Genomic DNA, 15,786 nt, shown 5'->3' on the forward strand with positions numbered 1-15,786 from the left:
CCTCCGCTGCTCTGTCTCGTATGCATTATGTGATTCGCACCATTGCGAATATCGGCGAGACGATTCTGAAAAGAGCCCAAAGGCCTCATCCGAATACAGCTACTGGGTCTCTCTCATCTTCAGGATTGTGTCAGCGGGTCCACGTCTCGCCGCGTCAACCTCATACCCTTTCATCGGACGCGACCATCATGACACGACTAATACGATAGAAGGGACACCCGAATATCAACAGGCTATACGGAATACTGTACCCCGGCGCACTGCGGAAGATTACGCATCTTATGGTTGACGCATTGACGCGAGTATCTCGTGTGGTCGATCCTCCCGCCTATTGTGATGATGATATCAAGGCGTTATTAGACACCTGAGCGTTCTGCCTAGCTGTCATGTGGATTATCCAACGATGGATAGACGATCGGTGATGGAGATGTTGATTGCCTTCACACGAACAATACCCATACGCGCGCAACGCGCTGTCACCCGAGGTCCCTCCCTTCTCCATCTATATGCGCAATGAGAAGTCATTCTGCATCTCCCCGGATGTCTCTACGTACCAAATTCTTTGGCGTGCGTGGTTTGTTATGCATGATTCCCATGCGATCAGCATCTTCGCCGCATGCACACGTTCAGAATCCCTCTGGACTGCATAATCAATTCTTAAATAGAAATCCGCTCCAAATGTAGACGAAAATGTCCCAAAAAACAGGTGAAGAAAAAGAATCCATGAGCATGAGTTGTCGTGGATCATACCTGAATATGCGCTGGGATTGACGAGACCACGCGCGTTAAAAGCCGCGCTCCAACCGTAGGGAGCAGAGACAGTAGCTGGCACGTACTTCCTGCGGCGCCGACTCGCCCACCTGCTTTCTCCTCCGTCACCACCCCATCAACCCCAAACTCCCACCAGAACATGTCCAACATGTCTCTTTCTGATTCCGATCTTTCGTCGCTGTCATCGGCCCCTCCTTCAGATGAGGAGCCTGCCTCCATGGCCGTCGACGAGCCTGTCGGCATCACCAAGTACTTCAAGAAGAAGGAATCCGAATCTCCGCCGCCGAAACGAGCTCCCTCACCACCACATGAATATGTTTTGGCCGACAACCCGGACATTGCAGTGAGTTGCCATCTGGATCCAAATCTTTCTCCTCTCGTCGTCCTGAATTCGACGCGTTTCTGGTCCTCCGCGCGAACGACTTGGCTGACTCGTCGCAACACCACCAGTTCATTGTAATGTTCCGCGCGCGTTTTCACGAGGTGTTCCCGCGATCCACGCCACACTACGGACCCCAAGACATCGAGAGAGGTGTCTCGGAGCTCCCACCGGGTGACCATATCGAGAGATTATTGTGTGCATTATTGGGACTGGTGTTGAACAGGAAGAAGGACGTCGAGTACGTTGCGCCACACGCCTCCCCGGCCTACCAGTCCAAGCTGTGCGCAGCTTCTGGTCATCCCCCAATAGGATCGCTTAGCTTTGTCATCGAGAACTAACCCTTCTTTCTCAATGCGCAGGCGGAATCACTACACACGCCCCCTGGAAGAGGCGATCCAAACTCACGTTTCGCAATGGCCTAAGGCTTGGCAAGGGAAGAACCCCCTCCATGGGGGTGGATCTTTTGCGGGAATGACGCCCGAACAACGCGTATGTAACGCGACTACCGAATTGGCCCTTTCGAAATTGCATGTTGCTGACCTTTCTAGCTGGTATTACTCAAATCGCTCATCCTCTGGTCCTTATCATCGTCCGAAGCTGTCCAAGCAAAGATCAAGGAATCCTACAAGCAAGCCCGTCATGAAGATGACCTGAACCAGCCACTTTCGGTTCAGCCATGGGGCCGCGACGGACTGAAACGCCGGTATTGGTTGATTGAAGGACTGGACGACACCCACTTCAGACTGTACCGCGAGAGCAATCCCGCGTTGAAGCATGTTACATGGTGGAGCGTGGCGGGCACGATCCCCGAGTTGCAAGCTATTGCGGAAAAGCTCGAGGGGGAGCGGAGTACGAATTCGAAGAAGCTGAGCGAGAAGATCCGCCTGTCGATTCCCCGCTTCGAGGGCTCAGAAGAGGTAAGCCGGCCACTACATCCCTGTTCCGTGGTCGTCACGGCTCACTCGGCACACAGAAGCGCAAACGCCGCGATTATCGTATCGCCCGGAAGGCCGCGTTCGCTCGACCGGAACCTGGGTTCTCTCTGTACGAGGGACGTACGCGTGGGAAGAAGCTGAAATATACGTACTCGGACGACGAGGACATCTTCTCGGATGGCCTGCCGGCGACTCGACGATCGACCCGCAACACATCCGGCGTTTCTACGCCCACCGAGGCGGTAGGGCCGAGATTCACCGCTAGCGGAAGGCAGATTCGCTCTCGTGCGGGTGGCTTATACGGCGAGGCCTTGCTGGCTGGTCAGCGCGAGGAGGAAGGCTTGGGCAGATCCCAGCGGACTCGCACCACACGGGCCAACGGGTACACATTCGAAGTGGACGATGAAATGGATGAGGGTTCTGACGGCGGTCAGTCGAGCGGGAACGAGTGGCAAGGCGGCGAGGAAGAAGATGAGAACGAGTTTGAGGGCGACGACGAGGAGGAAGTGAGCGGCGACGAGTCGGTAATTAACGGGGAAAACCGAAGTCTCGTTGTGCAGCTCCGATACAACAAAGACAAGATGCCGAGCGGTCAAAGTGCCTCTGGGGAACAGCCGTCAGCGCAGAATGGCAAAAGCCAACCGGACGTTGTCCCAGCCGAGAACGCAAGCTCCTTACCACCAGTGCAGCCACCGCCGCCTGCGATCAATGGGCTGCCTACCACTGCCCAGCAGCCGCCACCGGCGTTAGATGTGAAGCCGCCTATTGCGGCACCCAGCGAGGCTCCTCTGGAGCCGCAAGCCGGTCCTGCGCAAAACGGGACTGAAAGCCAACCGCAAGGAGGCGCGCCCCCCGTTATGCAATCTACAGCCGAGCTTCCCAGTCATCCGGCGGCCCCGATGCCTCGTCCAGATGAGACTGCCTAGGTTATATAAACCCCGGAGCTCCCGCTGACTGATAGATTTTCTGAGCGTTGACTTACTATTAATGTATACGGAGGGAAAGCTGTATTGTTAGGCGTTTATATTATTGGCGGTGATTTCCGATCCATGTTGCAACCCTAAAAGTCTGGCTGTGGTGTAGGAACTAAGAATATTCCCATTGGACATTATCGTAGACGGATAGTATAAGGGTATAATGCCCGGCTGAAAGGGGATGCTTCCAGCCCGGTGCTACTATATCTCACAAATGGGGAGGATCTGTTCAAAAATACGTATCCAGCTGGTATCTGGAGCTAGATAAGAGAGAATGCCATATCTACTTGAACGCCAACCCGTTAACTCCCAGAATGCAACTAATAACAGAAACCGCCAATGCACAAGAATTGACCTTGGGCCCCTAGTCAGCACCCGCGTTAGAAAACTGCGCCGTATAGAACTGTAAGAACTCCGTAAATGTCAGCCTCTAATCCCACATCGCAACCATCAGAAAAAGGGGATGGCCACTCACGTCTTCCGCCTGCGCCGCAAGTTGCGGATCCTTCATGGACGGTAGGGGCGGCAATTTCCAGTTGTTAACCTCATACCACCATCTGCGAATTCTACTCCCGAGGGTCTGGCCGCTGAGCGACGCGTTGCGGTTCCAGAAGCGCCAGCCGGACAGCGCGAGGGTCCAGAGGGTGCCTTGCATCAGGGGGAGGAGGACCTGCGCGTGGTTAGTTGGCAGGAGTTCTCATGTGAGGGAAGTGACTGGGAAGGGCGTACCTGATCGCGGATGGTGATCCATGCGACTCGTCCCCAGGTGTCGGCGCCCCGGATACTGGCCAGGTAGCTTTGCTCAAACCGCAGATCTGGTAATGGGGGGAGGGTTTGACGACGGGGAACAGAGCGGACCATGTGACGGGGGTCTAACACGTCGGAAGGTATGCTTTCGGTGTCGGAGGAAGCATGGTCGACCGGGAGCTTCTCGGAGGCGGAGGTCGTTGGATTGATGTCGTGGAAAGGAGAGGGGTTCCTGTTCAGGGAGGCGGATTGAATGGTCTGAGCAATTCCCAAAGGAGCGTCTGCCATGGTGAGAGAGACGAGGGAATAAGGATAAAGGGATGGAACAGGGGAATGGTGTGGAGGGAGTAGAGGAGAAGAAGAGAAGCGGTTTGGAGTGGTTGATGTTTGATGACGATGGAGGCCATGGCACTAGACCCGTTCGGGAAGCCCTCGGATACTGATACAACATCCAATGATCTATGAGAAAACTGCAGATATCTATACAGGAAGTCTCGTAGATTCATATCCTGTATTAGCATCCCTTTTAAGATACTGCATGCATGTCTCTCACATTATCTCTTCCCAACATACGGTGTAGAATCCGTCGACCATGGCATGGACAGCGGCAGTATTTCACCGCCCCGCATGCCCCTCGATCATCCTCCAAAGGCCCCTCCTCCACCTTCACTCTCCCACCTTCGCTACTCCTCCCCATCTCCCTCTGTGAACCCAATCCCCCTCTTCAATCTCCTCCAACCTCCGTACAAACGCCATGGCTGCCGCTCAAGGATACCCCTTCCTCTGTCTGGAGAACCCTCTTCTCGGTGCGTACGACTACGGGCCCCCCCCGTAAGCTGATCTCTTCTCACTCGGTTTGCTAACATTGCACCAATATCTAGACATCCAGGCTGTCGGGTATGTTTATCCGGATGACCCATGGAATGACATGAACGAGACAGACTAACCTGCTATCTAAATCTGTTCAGTGACGCTGCCCTCCTGCAGAAATATGGCCTGAAGGACAACGATGCCATCCTCGCCGAGGACAAGCACATGGGCATCTACGAGGAACTGCTCCAGAACCATGACGCCAAGCTCATTGCTGGTGGTGCCGCCCAGAACACTGCCCGTGGTGCTCAGGTACGGATTGCATCCCTCCAATGCAAAATTCCTAACACAGTCAGAAGCCCGCTAACCGGGCTCCTAATGCAGTACATCCTGCCCGACAACTCCGTCATGTATATCGGCTGTGTCGGCAAGGACAAGTATGCCGACATCCTCAAGGATGCTTGCCAAAAGGCCGGTGTGCACACTGAGTACCGTGTCGACGATGTCCAGCCCACCGGCAAGTGCGGCGTCGTCATCACCGGTCACAACCGCAGCATGTGCACCCACCTCGCCGCTGCTAACGAGTACAAGATCGAGCATCTCAAACAGCCCAACATCTGGTCCCTCGTCGAGAAGGCCCAGGTGTACTACATTGGTGGCTACCACTTGACTGTCTGCGTCCCTGCCATCCAGGCTCTGGGTGAGGAGGCCGCCGCGAAGAACAAGGTATGATACCTGTTTGTCGGGTTCATCCCAACTGCAGCATTATTGACAGCCATCCAGATCTTCATGCTCTCTCTTTCCGCCCCCTTCATCCCTCAGTTCTTCAAGGACCAGCTGGACACCGTTCTTCCCTACACCGACTACACTTTCTGCAACGAGACCGAGGCTCGCGCTTACTCCGAGAGCCACAGCTGGGGCACCGACGACGTCGTCGAGATTGCCAAGAAGCTGGCTCAGCTGCCCAAGAAGAACACCAACCGTCCCAGAGTCGCCATCGTTACCCAGGGCACCCTCCCCACCATCTCTGCCACCGTCAAGCCCAACGGCGAGGTGGAGGTGAAGGAGTTCCCCGTGCACGAGGTCGCCAAGGAGAGCATCAACGACACCAACGGCGCCGGGTGAGTTGTCCCTCTACGTACTCTAGTCCGCATACTAACGACGCCTCAAGTGATGCCTTCGCTGGTGGTTTCTGCGCCGGTATCGTGCAGGGCAAGTCCCTGGAGGAGAGCATGAACATGGGCCAGTGGCTCGCTAGCCTCAGCATCCAGGAGCTGGGTCCCTCGTAAGTTATCCTCTTGCAATTTGACGAGCTAAATCGCGCTGCGATGGCCATCCCCTGGAATAGGAACTAACAGATGAACAGTTTCCCCTTCCCCAAGAAGACCTACACTCCCTCCAACTAGGCGTGTGCGCCAAACCAGTAACAAAGAAAGCAAGAAATGAACAAAATAAGCATACACAGCGAAAGCTTCAACATCTGCACGGAGCAAAATATACACAGCAAAAGTTGCCGCTAGGATTTCAACCTTCTATACCCGACTTTGTCCTTGACTTAACGTCTTAGACTTGTTTTCCTTTCTACCCGCATCTACTTTGACGTGAAAATGCGACCCGATTTCGGGGGTGTTATGATATAGCACATGATAGATAGAAGTCGCAGGGACGTTCTCAACAACGATTTAATGAATGAATTCTTGGTTCTCAATACCCATGACTGGATCCCAGCATCTCTAGTAGTATATTGGAAAGATCCATCTCAAAACCACAATTTAGATTGATATTTTTGCAGAGAATAAAAGCAAGAACAAAATAGGGGAAAATAGAGCTAAAATCCAAGTTACCAGAGAAAAACATTGCGGGACAGAAAAAGACATGGCTCCGGATTTGAGTTATCTGTATGCCATACTCTCCATCGGCTTTTCATGTTTCCCTGGATATCGAAAGGACTCTTTACCTAAACAGCAAGTACTAGCTAAGCTCGGGACCAACTCTTGCTATTCTGAAGGAACCCGACATGCAGAGCTGAGGCGAGCGAGCAATGCAGTCAAGCGCCGTTCTAACTAGAGCGCAGAAACCCCCAACACCATGTATCCTTCCATCGGCTAGCGAAGTAGCGAACCAGGTGGTCTAGGGGGAGGGAGAGAGAACCGAACGGGAAGGACGGGGTCGGAGACAAGAATCATGACCTTCTGCACGGGAAAGGATGCATATGTCCGTTTCTTCCTCCGAGCCTCTCTGCGTCCATGTGGCTTCCCAAGTGTCGCAAAGTTCTTGGTTTTCTGCCGTTGGTGTGCCCGGCATTGTCTCCAGACCAGATGTGACGAAGGCTGGCGTCACATCAGCCCCCATGTCCACATGGCGGGGTCTGGCCGATGGCACCGTAGGCAGATTTGCGGTTATTGTCCAATCCCGACGAGCTGGGGTATCCTCCTCCCGAGGAGAGAGTGCTGGCAAGGAAGGCGTCATTGGCCCATGACGCGTTCGGCAGACCACTGGACAGCGGCTGGCTGGGCAGTCCGAGTGATGCGGGGGGAAGGGCCGCGTCGATGCCTCCGGGTCTGTCCCAACCCATGCCGGGGGGAATGTGATGGGGGGCAGGGCTGGATGTTGGTATCCACGAAGACATGGGGGTGGGTCCGTTGAGGGAGTTCTGGAGTTGCGATTGACCAAGCAGGTTCTGGCGAAGGAGGTCGTTCATGGCCGGACCCGGGGCCGGATGATGGCCGCCAGGGCTGGTGATACTCCCCGGCATGATGTTCCCCTGGTATTGGCCTAGGCCTGGTGGAGACCGGGGGGCAGAGGTCTCGCCACCGACCTTGGAAGAGAAGCCTGTGCTCCATATGCTGGGGATACTAGGCAGGGAGGGTCGTGGTGTGTACGACTGTTGCGAAGGGCCTCTGACCAAGGCTGCGGAGGATGCCACTGGCGGTCCCAGTCCCGGAGGAGCGATGGGGGTCTGTCGAGTAGAGAAGTTCTCTTCGTGGAAGATGGAGTCTGTGCTGGGATCAAAGAATTGGGAGGAGGTGGGTTGGCCGCCATGTGGGAAAACAAGATGTTCCGACACCGCAGGGGCGTTCTCGTACGTGTCGGACTCAACCAACCGTTCCACACCTTCCACAATCCGGTGCATACTGGCGGACATAGACGCGGAGGCGGACTGAGAGCCGCCAAAGACACTCTTTGCATCCGCGCCATGTTGGGGATCATGTGCAACCTGTTGAACCTCGTCGCGCTCAATGCTCGCGGAGGAAAGCGTATGGTGATGGCCAGATGGGCTAGCGAAGAATTGAGAAGGAAGGTCGTCTTCTCTATAAATGAATGTTTTCTTGTCTTCATCGTCGACAAGAGCAATGGGAATTTTCTGAATCGAGTTAGCCATAAGACTCCAACATCGGGGACGCCGCTCCATCATACATTGCTCACAACCAAATCGAGACCATCGATTACGAATTCGCGAATTCGATAAAGCATCTCGATGTTGGGGTGACTCCTTTCCACGCCGGGGTCATTCATCCGAGGTTTTTGGCGGCCGTTTATATCCAAGTATCTACGAAATGTAGTGTCTTTATTTAGCGGTACAAAGCACAACGTCTCTTCGTCCTCCTCCAGGAGATAGTCGATCTCTGGAAGATGAACCACATCAAATGTGGATGCGAGGAGAGTCAGGGTGTTGGCGTATATCTTCCAAAACTCTGTAATCTGAACGGCCAACGGAGTGTCTTTTTCCTCCTTATGGGCCACTAGTAAGTGACTGACGGTCAGAAGCCAGGAGCTGTAATTCCGAAGAGCAGGCAGAACGCGGCGAGCGACGACAGTAACTTTGTCGGGTCCGGTCCTTGTATCGTTGTGGCTGGGGTCCTCTACGGCGAAGCGCTCCACCTCAGCCAAAAGGATCTGGAGCAACGTGAAGAAGGTCTTGACATTGATCCGACGGAAAAATAGGCGTGCATTCGACACTTGTTCTTCTGTAGTAGATATCAGTGTCGGCTCTTAGATGCTGAAGATCAAACGGATTACCGGTTGAGCGTGTTCTGGAAAATTCCTCCGCGGCGATATTTATAAGGCAAAACTTTTGCAAGGTGCCTTCTAGGGAACGTTCCTTGAGGTCAACAGCGAGCTGGTTGAGCACTTCACTCTCCAGCTCGTCATGCTCGGGGAAGTCGGCGCCCCTGTAGCACTGCGCATGTAGATAAACAAACCACGGTGCCAAAGCTCTCCCCGGGATGCCGGCATCTTCCGGACGTATCAATTCTCTCTTGGCCCAAGCATTCATCACTTTTCGAAATTCGATCTCCAGATTACCCTTGGCGGACGGGTGAGGCTCTTGGGCGGCTAGCGCCCTATAGAGGTGATAGGTGGCCCTCAAGTGGTTGCCATCGGCGAGGGCAATGACTGCCAGTTGGTTATGCGATGCTCCCGAGGCGGGGTATATCACTGTTGCCAGGTCATAATAACCAATGGCGGGACCCCAGTTGCGTTCTTTGCGGTCCTTGGTGGCAAGTTCGGTTTCGCGGTAGCGCGAGAGGTCGCCGAGACGGATTAGGGTTGCATGACATGATTGCAGTATCTGTTTTCGAAGTTCTTCGGACGCGGCGGGAGAAGAATCTTCTGCCGAAAGATCTGGTAGTGACGCGAACACTGATCAACCATGGCTGATGTTTACAATAAGAATGGGATTGCTCACTGTCAAAGTTGAACTTCCGCGCCACCTTCTCAAGCTCCGAAATCCCCCCAAAATGTGACGACAGTTGTTGAATGTATCCCCGATAGAATCGCTGGCTGGATTTGATGAACTCGAGATAATGTTTCCCCAGTTTCCGCTTTTCCACCGGTTTCTTCTGTCCGTTTTCCTCCCGAAACTACACTCAGTTATTCAGTTGAGCGCTGGGTCGCGTGACACTCTAGACGGGTTTTGGTACTCACGCGAGCAAGTAATTTGCGAAACCGCGTATTTATCTTCAAGTGAGCGTCCCAGAGACGGGCTTCGACATTGTTCGAGCGAGCCGCTTCAAAGTCTCGGAGAATGGCATTCTGGCAGGCGACACGGAATCTGTAGTAGCGAAATAATTATGTTGTTTAGTGTTGGGTCGCACGAAACGCCATCAGAATAGGCAAAAGACTGACTCGGAAAGAAATTGAGAGATCTCAGTGAATGTCGGCTCTTTTTCGGCGAGGGTCCTCAGGAGCTCCTTTTCGGCATCGAGCGCGATCCTATGCATGTATGTTCAGAACGACAATAGGTCTAATCCTGCCGAATGGAATGGTTACTGACTGCCACGTATTCTGGAACGCGGACGCCATGCTCGGGACGGATGAGATCACGGCCGGGTCACTCCAGCGATGACTTCGCCCGTCAGATGGCTATGGCTGGCTGGACGTCTGCGGGCGACGAAAGCAGTGAACGATCCATCAGTAGTATATGAAGGGTGCGGCGGGGGAGGAAAGTGAGCGCAGGGCGGGACCGGTTCGATATCGGAGGGGGAGGGATGAAGACGGATCAGCGTTTCTCTCCACGATACACGAGGGAGGACCGGGGAAGAGGATCAATGGATGCAAGGAAGAAGAGCCCAACGTGCGAAGACGAAGGACAAAGAGTGGAAGCCGCCGCTCACTGGAGAAAAAGCAGGGCGCATAGAGGATGAGATGGGAAATTTGGTGGTTGAATGGATGGAGATTAATTAAGATGGTTCATCACGGGAACTTTGCCACCGCGGGCGATGATTGGTTGGGGATGCGGATGGTAATACAACTTCATCCGACATACAGCTTGAACCAGTCTGTCTCTGCCGGTAGGCAACTCGCATCGACGACTCTCGGATTATGCTTGTCTCCTCCGATGGCATACGGCGCAGTCTCCTCCCTTCAATGACACTGAAGGAGTGAGGTCCTCTCGCGGTCACCCCTCAACTGAGCGCACACTGTATCAAGCGACAGAAACACAGAAACACAGAAACAGAAAACAGATGCAAGACCGCAACCATGTCTAAACGCTCTCGAAGTTTATCTCCATCCTCTGTCGATCACTTTCCAGTGATCCGGCCAAGATCCCCCTCTCCAACCTCATCCACTGTCTCTCTCGGTCCCTCCAAGCTCCCTCTTCTCGACACTTCCCGCGACTCCGTAGCCGAAGTCATGCGCTGTTCACTGCCGCCGCATCGAGAGACCCTCTCTTTCACTTCATATCATGACTACGAAGTCCATTACTTGCAAACTCATGTCAACCGATGTTCAGAATGCGGTAAAAACTTCCCTACGGATCGGTTTTTGAATCTGCACATCGAAGAGAACCATGACCCTTTAATCGTCGCCCGACGAGAACGAGGCGAGAAGACGGTACGCTCACTTATTTACAGTCTCGCAAATAGAATTCCCAGCGATTGTTTGAAGTTGACTAACCCACCACATAGTACGGCTGTTTCATTGAAGACTGCGAGCGAAAATGTTCGACTCCTCAAAAACGCAGAAGGCATCTGATAGACAAACATATGTTTCCCAAGGTAATAACATCGTATATTGAGTTTCCTACCTTTCCTGTGAAAGAGCTAACGTCTCAGACATACAATTTCTACATCGTAAATGACGGTATCGATAGACAGACCTCGATGCTGCGACCAACTCCCACTCACCGACGCCGCGTATCCACTCCAAACTCGCCCCAGGAAGGCCGTCTGCGGTACCGGCAGACATCTCTGTCGCAGTCGAGCCCGGCCCCCAATGTAGCTCCTCCCGCCAACCCCCCGCAGAACTCTACCGAACCAGAAATGGCGGAACTAGAGACTTCCATGTCTGCATTGCGTTTTGTGCCTGCAAGCGTCTCCAAAAACACGGGGATATCTAGCCCACGATAGCCCATAATAGATTTATGCAGATCACGCGAGATTAAAGGACGACATATACAAGTGTTTATATAGCTACTATTTTCTACTTATGAGTGATGAGACATTGAAGGCGGTCATTCAATTACTTCAACGCAAACAATCATAACGTCAACAACAGCAGCCGTGTCTCTTCATAAGGAGGAATCAAATCAAAGCGAAAAAAAATCCCGGTCACCAGACCACAAATCAAAGAAATGTTAAAGAGACAAGAAACAAAACCCAAAGGCATCCTTTTGAGGCCTCCCCTGCCTTCCCTTGCCACGCCAAAAGCCACAGACAGGGCCTTAAAACAACACGGAGCCATAACATCACATCAAGCCAACTCGAAGGAATCCAGAAAGGCATCAGATATATACAGGGATACGCAGGAAACACAAAAGAGTAAAAACACGGGTATACAGCTTCATTAATATACCACGCAGGGTCGTAAATGAGCAGGTATTGCGATATAGTAGGGGCCTTCACACTGATCATCTCTAGAGTCCAGGAAACGCAAGCAGGGGTTTTCAAGAAAGCGTTAAGGCTTCCCCACAAAAATGCAACACTGCAGTCAAATCAACACCAGCCCACTCTGTCGCGGACAAAAGGACGGACGTTTTTGTAAATTGGGGAGTTGCAGGCCAAGATAGATGTTACAATATCTGGGTCTGGGTTTCCAAGAGGTCAGCGTACGCATCAAGGCTCGATCCAACCAAATCCACAATAGCCCAGCTGGTATTCCCCTTGAAAGTTCGAGCCCACACACGTACAATGGCGACACTGAGCTGCTTGGCCTTGTAAGGGTTTGCCATGAAGTCCATGTCCGGTGCTCCGGGAGGATCAACAGCCATATCTGTTTCGTCCATCATACTCTTTATCCACAAGAGGAGTTTCCTCTCGTGTTCTGTCAACCTTTGCTCCGACTGCGTCATGGGAATCGAAAGAAGCCACCGACTCAAAAGAAAGGCGCACTCCAGGCTGCAAAGCGAGTGCTGAATGCTCCAAAAGAAAGAGTGAGTCTTGGCCACGAAGTCGATACCAAGGCGAACAGGGATCGACAGAGCATGTGCAGAATGCAACAACGCCATAATCAGGCGCGAGCTTCGTGGTATAGGCGGGGATTCCGTCAAGGCTTTTGCAATCTGGACGGGGTCTTGAGTGATGAGTCGTCTATAGGGGCCCAGATCGACATGTAAGCGAATATATGCCAGACCGAGTAGGGCTGTGGACGTAAAAGCAATCGGGCCGGCCGGATTCTGAGGGTCAATGCTTGATTCGGGAGTCCGTTTCCACAAAGCTTTCCAAGCACTCAATGAACTGTCCAAGACAGACAAGTCTTCCTGCCTGAGACTCGTACTCTGCAGATATGGGGCAGATAGGCAAAGCTGGCGAGCAAAGAAGATTTGCTGAATCAGAGCATGGATCAAAATGTAGTTTCCGAGGGGAGAAATAAGGGACGAGGAATTTGTTACGGCGGATTTCTGGAAGAGTTTGGCAAACGCCTCCTGGAAGGACACTTCGGGGGCATTCCGGGCGCGAATAACCCGTCGCCACTGAGCAGCGTTGTTTGCTTTCCAAACATCATGGGAGCAGGGCATATTCAGCTTCAACTCTGCGTTCAGAATCAACGGAGGGATGTTGTACATGATGGAATGAAGGTTGAAGAAGCAGTAGACAATGAGCTTTGTGCGTCTATTGCCCTCTCTTCGGATCCAGTCTTCCCAGTTGTTTGGGTCAAGAATAATGGGCGACTCAGCAAGCCCATGTTCTCTAACGAGTCTTGCCAGAGTACTTTGAAGCGAAAGAATTTCCCGTAGCAGCTCGGGGTGTCTCTCCCAAGAAGCGAAGACCGTCAGCAGCAGGAAGGTCCTAATCACTTCCATGTGAGCATCTGAATCTGGAGGAGCATAACCGGAAGGATCCACGGGTTGAGATATGTGGTGATATTGTTGCTGCTGTTGCTGGAACGGGCTAGTGGTAGTGGTGTGATTGGATGGAGTGGACGACCCGCGCGACTCATGGAACCCAGATGCCGGCGAGAAGAAATTCCACGTTGGACAAGGGACTTGCTTGCTATCTCTTCTTTGTAGTCTCTCCAACAAAATGGCCTTGGCAGCGTAGAACAAATCAATGCCCCGGCTATTTTCAAAACGATAATGCGACCCTGCGGCGGCTAGGGCCAGGGTAAGTTCAGGCGAGCATTTGGCGACAGAAAGGGTCGGAACATGGATGAAAGGAAGGTGCTCATTCAGGCCGTTGATATAGCCGGCAAAAAAGCGAGACAAGGCATGTCTCGAAGGGGGGTTGAATCCTTTGGGGAGAACATGAGCGAATTCCTCAAGTTTAGAGATGAAGACTTGGCGATCTGTGTTCGATATGTCCCATGCTGGACGAGGGCCTTCGTCCCCAAACCCCAGGCGATCGTCCACATCCTGGGACTCGGGCTGCAAGGAGGGCAGGCGAGAGCCAAAGTTAGAAAATGACGGCGGTTCGTCAGCCGTACCGCGCGGATCACTCATGATATCCGTGCCCAGTCGGGAGGTTTCGCGAATGGCGGTGGGCTTTGAATCAATTGAGAGGCTGGTTGGTGGCAATAGAGGGTCTTCCACGGATGAAAACACGCCAGAATCCCAATCCGAGGAAAGGCCCACGCTTTCAAGGAAGACTGTAAAGTCTTGAACCGGATCACCTAAATCCGTGAGATCTAAAATGGATGGCTCAACACCATAGTTGTCGGTGATCGCTCTTTCCGGGACGTGAGATACGGGTGGAGGTGGAGGCACGTTTTGGGACGCCTTCAGACTCTCCTGTTGGCCCTCAAGAGCCACATGACTAGCAGCATGTGATAGGAGGTTCAAGTCATATCCCCATGACGGGTTAAAGTGGGTTGTTTCGACAATAGGAGGCGGCTGAACCTGTACCTCTGGCGGTGGGGGGACAGGCTGGGAGTGAACAGGAACAGCGTCGGCAAGCTCTAGCATGCGAGACTCGTGAGGATGATGATGGGTGGTGGTGGGTTGAACTATCGAGGATGGAGTCTGAACCACATCATGATTGCTATGGTTTCGATGTTCTCGACTGGCTGCGGCCTCGGCTGGATGGACTAATCGTTCATGTCGTACCAGTAGGTCGCTATATCAGGTTTCCCCTCCCAGGTTAGCGGGGGAGTTTTCATCATGATCGGGGGCAACCGGATGGATTACCTTCTCGCAAAGGACTTGGAACAAATGTCACATGAAAAGGGCTTCTCCTTGGTGTCTGTGAGGATGAGTTAGCCATGGGGCACGCCGGGCGACGTCGAGCAAGAGACTCAGGGTTACTCAACGGGTGCGGAGATGGCGTTGGAGATGTTCCAGTCGGGCAAACGACCTGCTGCAATATTCACACGACAGGGATTTCCGATGAGCGGTGGTGTTCTTCTTCCTCACTTTCCCGGGGGCAGTTCGCTCGTCCTCCATCGCGGGTTATAAGGCTGGGGAATTGGAGCATGTTCCGTTCAGGATGGGATTGCAGACGGAGCGGGGAAGAAAAACTGTGGGGTTCGACATGAGGGGGTTTGCGCCGGGTCACGTGGTTTCTGTTTGAGCATCTCCTCTCCCAGTTCACTGTCATTGTCGCTTCTTCGTCTCTTCGTCTCGTCTTCCCCTGATCTCTCTCCGTCATACCTCATCCATTGCTGCATGTTCACTGACAGATTGATGACCCAGCAATTACCTCTCGCAGTCACCATGCATATTCCTGTCTGTCGTCTGCATCCCCACTGGTGCGGAGATGCAGTTCAGTTTCGCAGACCTGCTGACCCAACCCTAACTTACCTATCTCCTCATTCTCCTGATCCAGAACACGCACCGGACAGAATCGTGTCTAAGGATATTCTTCCATCAGACTGTAAGACATCCACAACTACTACCGAACTAAGATTACTACAACAGCCCATCATCCCAAACCATGGATAGTCCTTAAACAATGATTGAGAGATTCCAGAGCTGGCCTTGAAGAATGCTGAACATCACATGCCCTCATCCTTTGTCCCAACCCCAGAGTTTACATCATACGGAACATTCCCAGTCTGCAAGGAAATTCGGATTCTTTGGTTTGAGGGACCTCAACACCGTGTTTCAGATTTCCGAGAGAATCTGGGAAACCCACCGTGAATGGTTCTTTTCTTTTGCCTCACCCTCAACGACCGGGGAATTTTTTGGCTTCCTTCCATGGAAGCACTAGTGGCTTCTCTCGTCGAGTGGTCTACCTCCCTTGCGTATCTTTATAATGAATCCCCGATGGATCTCTCGGTGCCATTTGTTTAC

The 15,786-nt window shown here is 52.9% G+C and overlaps 8 protein-coding genes across 8 annotated transcripts; 3 read left to right on the forward strand and 5 right to left on the reverse strand.

Annotated features, from left to right (window-relative positions):
* Positions 1-20: 20 nt before the first annotated feature.
* Positions 21-808, reverse strand: BDV59DRAFT_184618 (uncharacterized protein). Its single transcript, XM_073690710.1, has one exon. It carries the CDS (start codon positions 746-748, stop codon positions 503-505), a length of 246 nt encoding a protein of 81 aa, XP_073545241.1. The 5' UTR covers positions 749-808; the 3' UTR covers positions 21-502.
* Positions 809-873: 65 nt separating this feature from the next.
* On the forward strand, positions 874-3,124 carry BDV59DRAFT_184620 (uncharacterized protein). The gene is made up of 5 exons (XM_073690711.1): positions 874-1,114; positions 1,222-1,391; positions 1,513-1,642; positions 1,702-2,070; positions 2,127-3,124. The coding sequence occupies exons 1-5, from the start codon at positions 911-913 to the stop codon at positions 3,012-3,014; spliced, it is 1,761 nt and encodes a 586-aa protein (XP_073545242.1). The 5' UTR covers positions 874-910; the 3' UTR covers positions 3,015-3,124.
* Positions 3,125-3,426: 302 nt separating this feature from the next.
* BDV59DRAFT_204435 (DUF1770 domain-containing protein) lies at positions 3,427-4,097 on the reverse strand (the record flags this gene model as incomplete). Its single annotated transcript, XM_073694464.1, has 3 exons — positions 3,427-3,465; positions 3,538-3,732; positions 3,792-4,097. The coding sequence occupies 3 exons, from the start codon at positions 4,095-4,097 to the stop codon at positions 3,427-3,429; spliced, it is 540 nt and encodes a 179-aa protein (XP_073545243.1).
* A 326-nt stretch (positions 4,098-4,423) lies between these two features.
* Positions 4,424-6,348, forward strand: BDV59DRAFT_184624 (adenosine kinase). The gene is made up of 7 exons (XM_073690712.1): positions 4,424-4,615; positions 4,691-4,706; positions 4,778-4,931; positions 5,004-5,345; positions 5,403-5,740; positions 5,791-5,904; positions 5,986-6,348. The coding sequence occupies exons 1-7, from the start codon at positions 4,564-4,566 to the stop codon at positions 6,023-6,025; spliced, it is 1,056 nt and encodes a 351-aa protein (XP_073545244.1). The 5' UTR covers positions 4,424-4,563; the 3' UTR covers positions 6,026-6,348.
* Positions 6,349-6,823: 475 nt separating this feature from the next.
* On the reverse strand, positions 6,824-10,044 carry BDV59DRAFT_95167 (uncharacterized protein). The gene is made up of 7 exons (XM_073697386.1): positions 9,895-10,044; positions 9,747-9,833; positions 9,546-9,672; positions 9,307-9,481; positions 8,640-9,242; positions 8,037-8,587; positions 6,824-7,983 (listed from the first exon to the last, which is right to left on the reverse strand). Exons 1-7 carry the CDS (start codon positions 9,921-9,923, stop codon positions 6,961-6,963), a joined length of 2,595 nt encoding a protein of 864 aa, XP_073545245.1. The 5' UTR covers positions 9,924-10,044; the 3' UTR covers positions 6,824-6,960.
* Positions 10,045-10,394: 350 nt separating this feature from the next.
* BDV59DRAFT_95206 (uncharacterized protein) lies at positions 10,395-11,578 on the forward strand. Its single transcript, XM_073697388.1, has 3 exons — positions 10,395-10,955; positions 11,030-11,119; positions 11,177-11,578. Exons 1-3 carry the CDS (start codon positions 10,602-10,604, stop codon positions 11,468-11,470), a joined length of 738 nt encoding a protein of 245 aa, XP_073545246.1. The 5' UTR covers positions 10,395-10,601; the 3' UTR covers positions 11,471-11,578.
* BDV59DRAFT_95207 (uncharacterized protein) lies at positions 11,579-12,053 on the reverse strand. The gene has a single exon (XM_073697389.1). It carries the CDS (start codon positions 11,972-11,974, stop codon positions 11,687-11,689), a length of 288 nt encoding a protein of 95 aa, XP_073545247.1. The 5' UTR covers positions 11,975-12,053; the 3' UTR covers positions 11,579-11,686.
* Positions 12,022-15,019, reverse strand: BDV59DRAFT_95202 (FTFMHR domain-containing protein). The gene is made up of 3 exons (XM_073697387.1): positions 14,805-15,019; positions 14,683-14,737; positions 12,022-14,611 (listed from the first exon to the last, which is right to left on the reverse strand). Exons 1-3 carry the CDS (start codon positions 14,935-14,937, stop codon positions 12,133-12,135), a joined length of 2,667 nt encoding a protein of 888 aa, XP_073545248.1. The 5' UTR covers positions 14,938-15,019; the 3' UTR covers positions 12,022-12,132.
* Between the last annotated feature and the right edge of the window lie 767 nt (positions 15,020-15,786).

This window comes from Aspergillus ambiguus (assembly GCF_047715705.1).
Source record: "Aspergillus ambiguus strain CBS 117.58 unplaced genomic scaffold BDV59scaffold_32, whole genome shotgun sequence".
Classification (NCBI taxonomy): Eukaryota; Fungi; Ascomycota; class Eurotiomycetes; order Eurotiales; family Aspergillaceae; genus Aspergillus; species Aspergillus ambiguus.

Bases quoted from the DNA above. Each gene is read 5' to 3' on its own strand.
- BDV59DRAFT_184620 (XM_073690711.1), top strand. From the start codon at position 911: ATGTCCAACATGTCTCTTTCTGATTCCGATCTTTCGTCGCTGTCATCG. The intron at 1,643-1,701 runs GTATGTAACGCG...TGACCTTTCTAG, and splicing joins GAATGACGCCCGAACAACGC to CTGGTATTACTCAAATCGCT. The intron at 2,071-2,126 runs GTAAGCCGGCCA...CTCGGCACACAG, and splicing joins GCTTCGAGGGCTCAGAAGAG to AAGCGCAAACGCCGCGATTA.
- BDV59DRAFT_95206 (XM_073697388.1), top strand. From the start codon at position 10,602: ATGTCTAAACGCTCTCGAAGTTTATCTCCATCCTCTGTCGATCACTTT. The intron at 10,956-11,029 runs GTACGCTCACTT...CCCACCACATAG, and splicing joins GAGAACGAGGCGAGAAGACG to TACGGCTGTTTCATTGAAGA. The intron at 11,120-11,176 runs GTAATAACATCG...CTAACGTCTCAG, and splicing joins ACAAACATATGTTTCCCAAG to ACATACAATTTCTACATCGT.
- BDV59DRAFT_95202 (XM_073697387.1), bottom strand. From the start codon at position 14,937: ATGGAGGACGAGCGAACTGCCCCCGGGAAAGTGAGGAAGAAGAACACC. The intron at 14,738-14,804 runs GTTGAGTAACCC...TCATCCTCACAG, and splicing joins CCAACGCCATCTCCGCACCC to ACACCAAGGAGAAGCCCTTT. The intron at 14,612-14,682 runs GTAATCCATCCG...AACCTGATATAG, and splicing joins TCCAAGTCCTTTGCGAGAAG to CGACCTACTGGTACGACATG.
- BDV59DRAFT_184618 (XM_073690710.1), bottom strand. From the start codon at position 748: ATGATCCACGACAACTCATGCTCATGGATTCTTTTTCTTCACCTGTTT.
- BDV59DRAFT_95207 (XM_073697389.1), bottom strand. From the start codon at position 11,974: ATGATCAGTGTGAAGGCCCCTACTATATCGCAATACCTGCTCATTTAC.
- BDV59DRAFT_95167 (XM_073697386.1), bottom strand. From the start codon at position 9,923: ATGGCGTCCGCGTTCCAGAATACGTGGCA. The intron at 9,834-9,894 runs GTCAGTAACCAT...ATACATGCATAG, and splicing joins GCGTTCCAGAATACGTGGCA to GATCGCGCTCGATGCCGAAA. The intron at 9,673-9,746 runs GTCAGTCTTTTG...TCGCTACTACAG, and splicing joins ATCTCTCAATTTCTTTCCGA to ATTCCGTGTCGCCTGCCAGA.
- BDV59DRAFT_184624 (XM_073690712.1), top strand. From the start codon at position 4,564: ATGGCTGCCGCTCAAGGATACCCCTTCCTCTGTCTGGAGAACCCTCTT. The intron at 4,932-5,003 runs GTACGGATTGCA...CTCCTAATGCAG, and splicing joins ACACTGCCCGTGGTGCTCAG to TACATCCTGCCCGACAACTC. The intron at 5,741-5,790 runs GTGAGTTGTCCC...CGACGCCTCAAG, and splicing joins AACGACACCAACGGCGCCGG to TGATGCCTTCGCTGGTGGTT.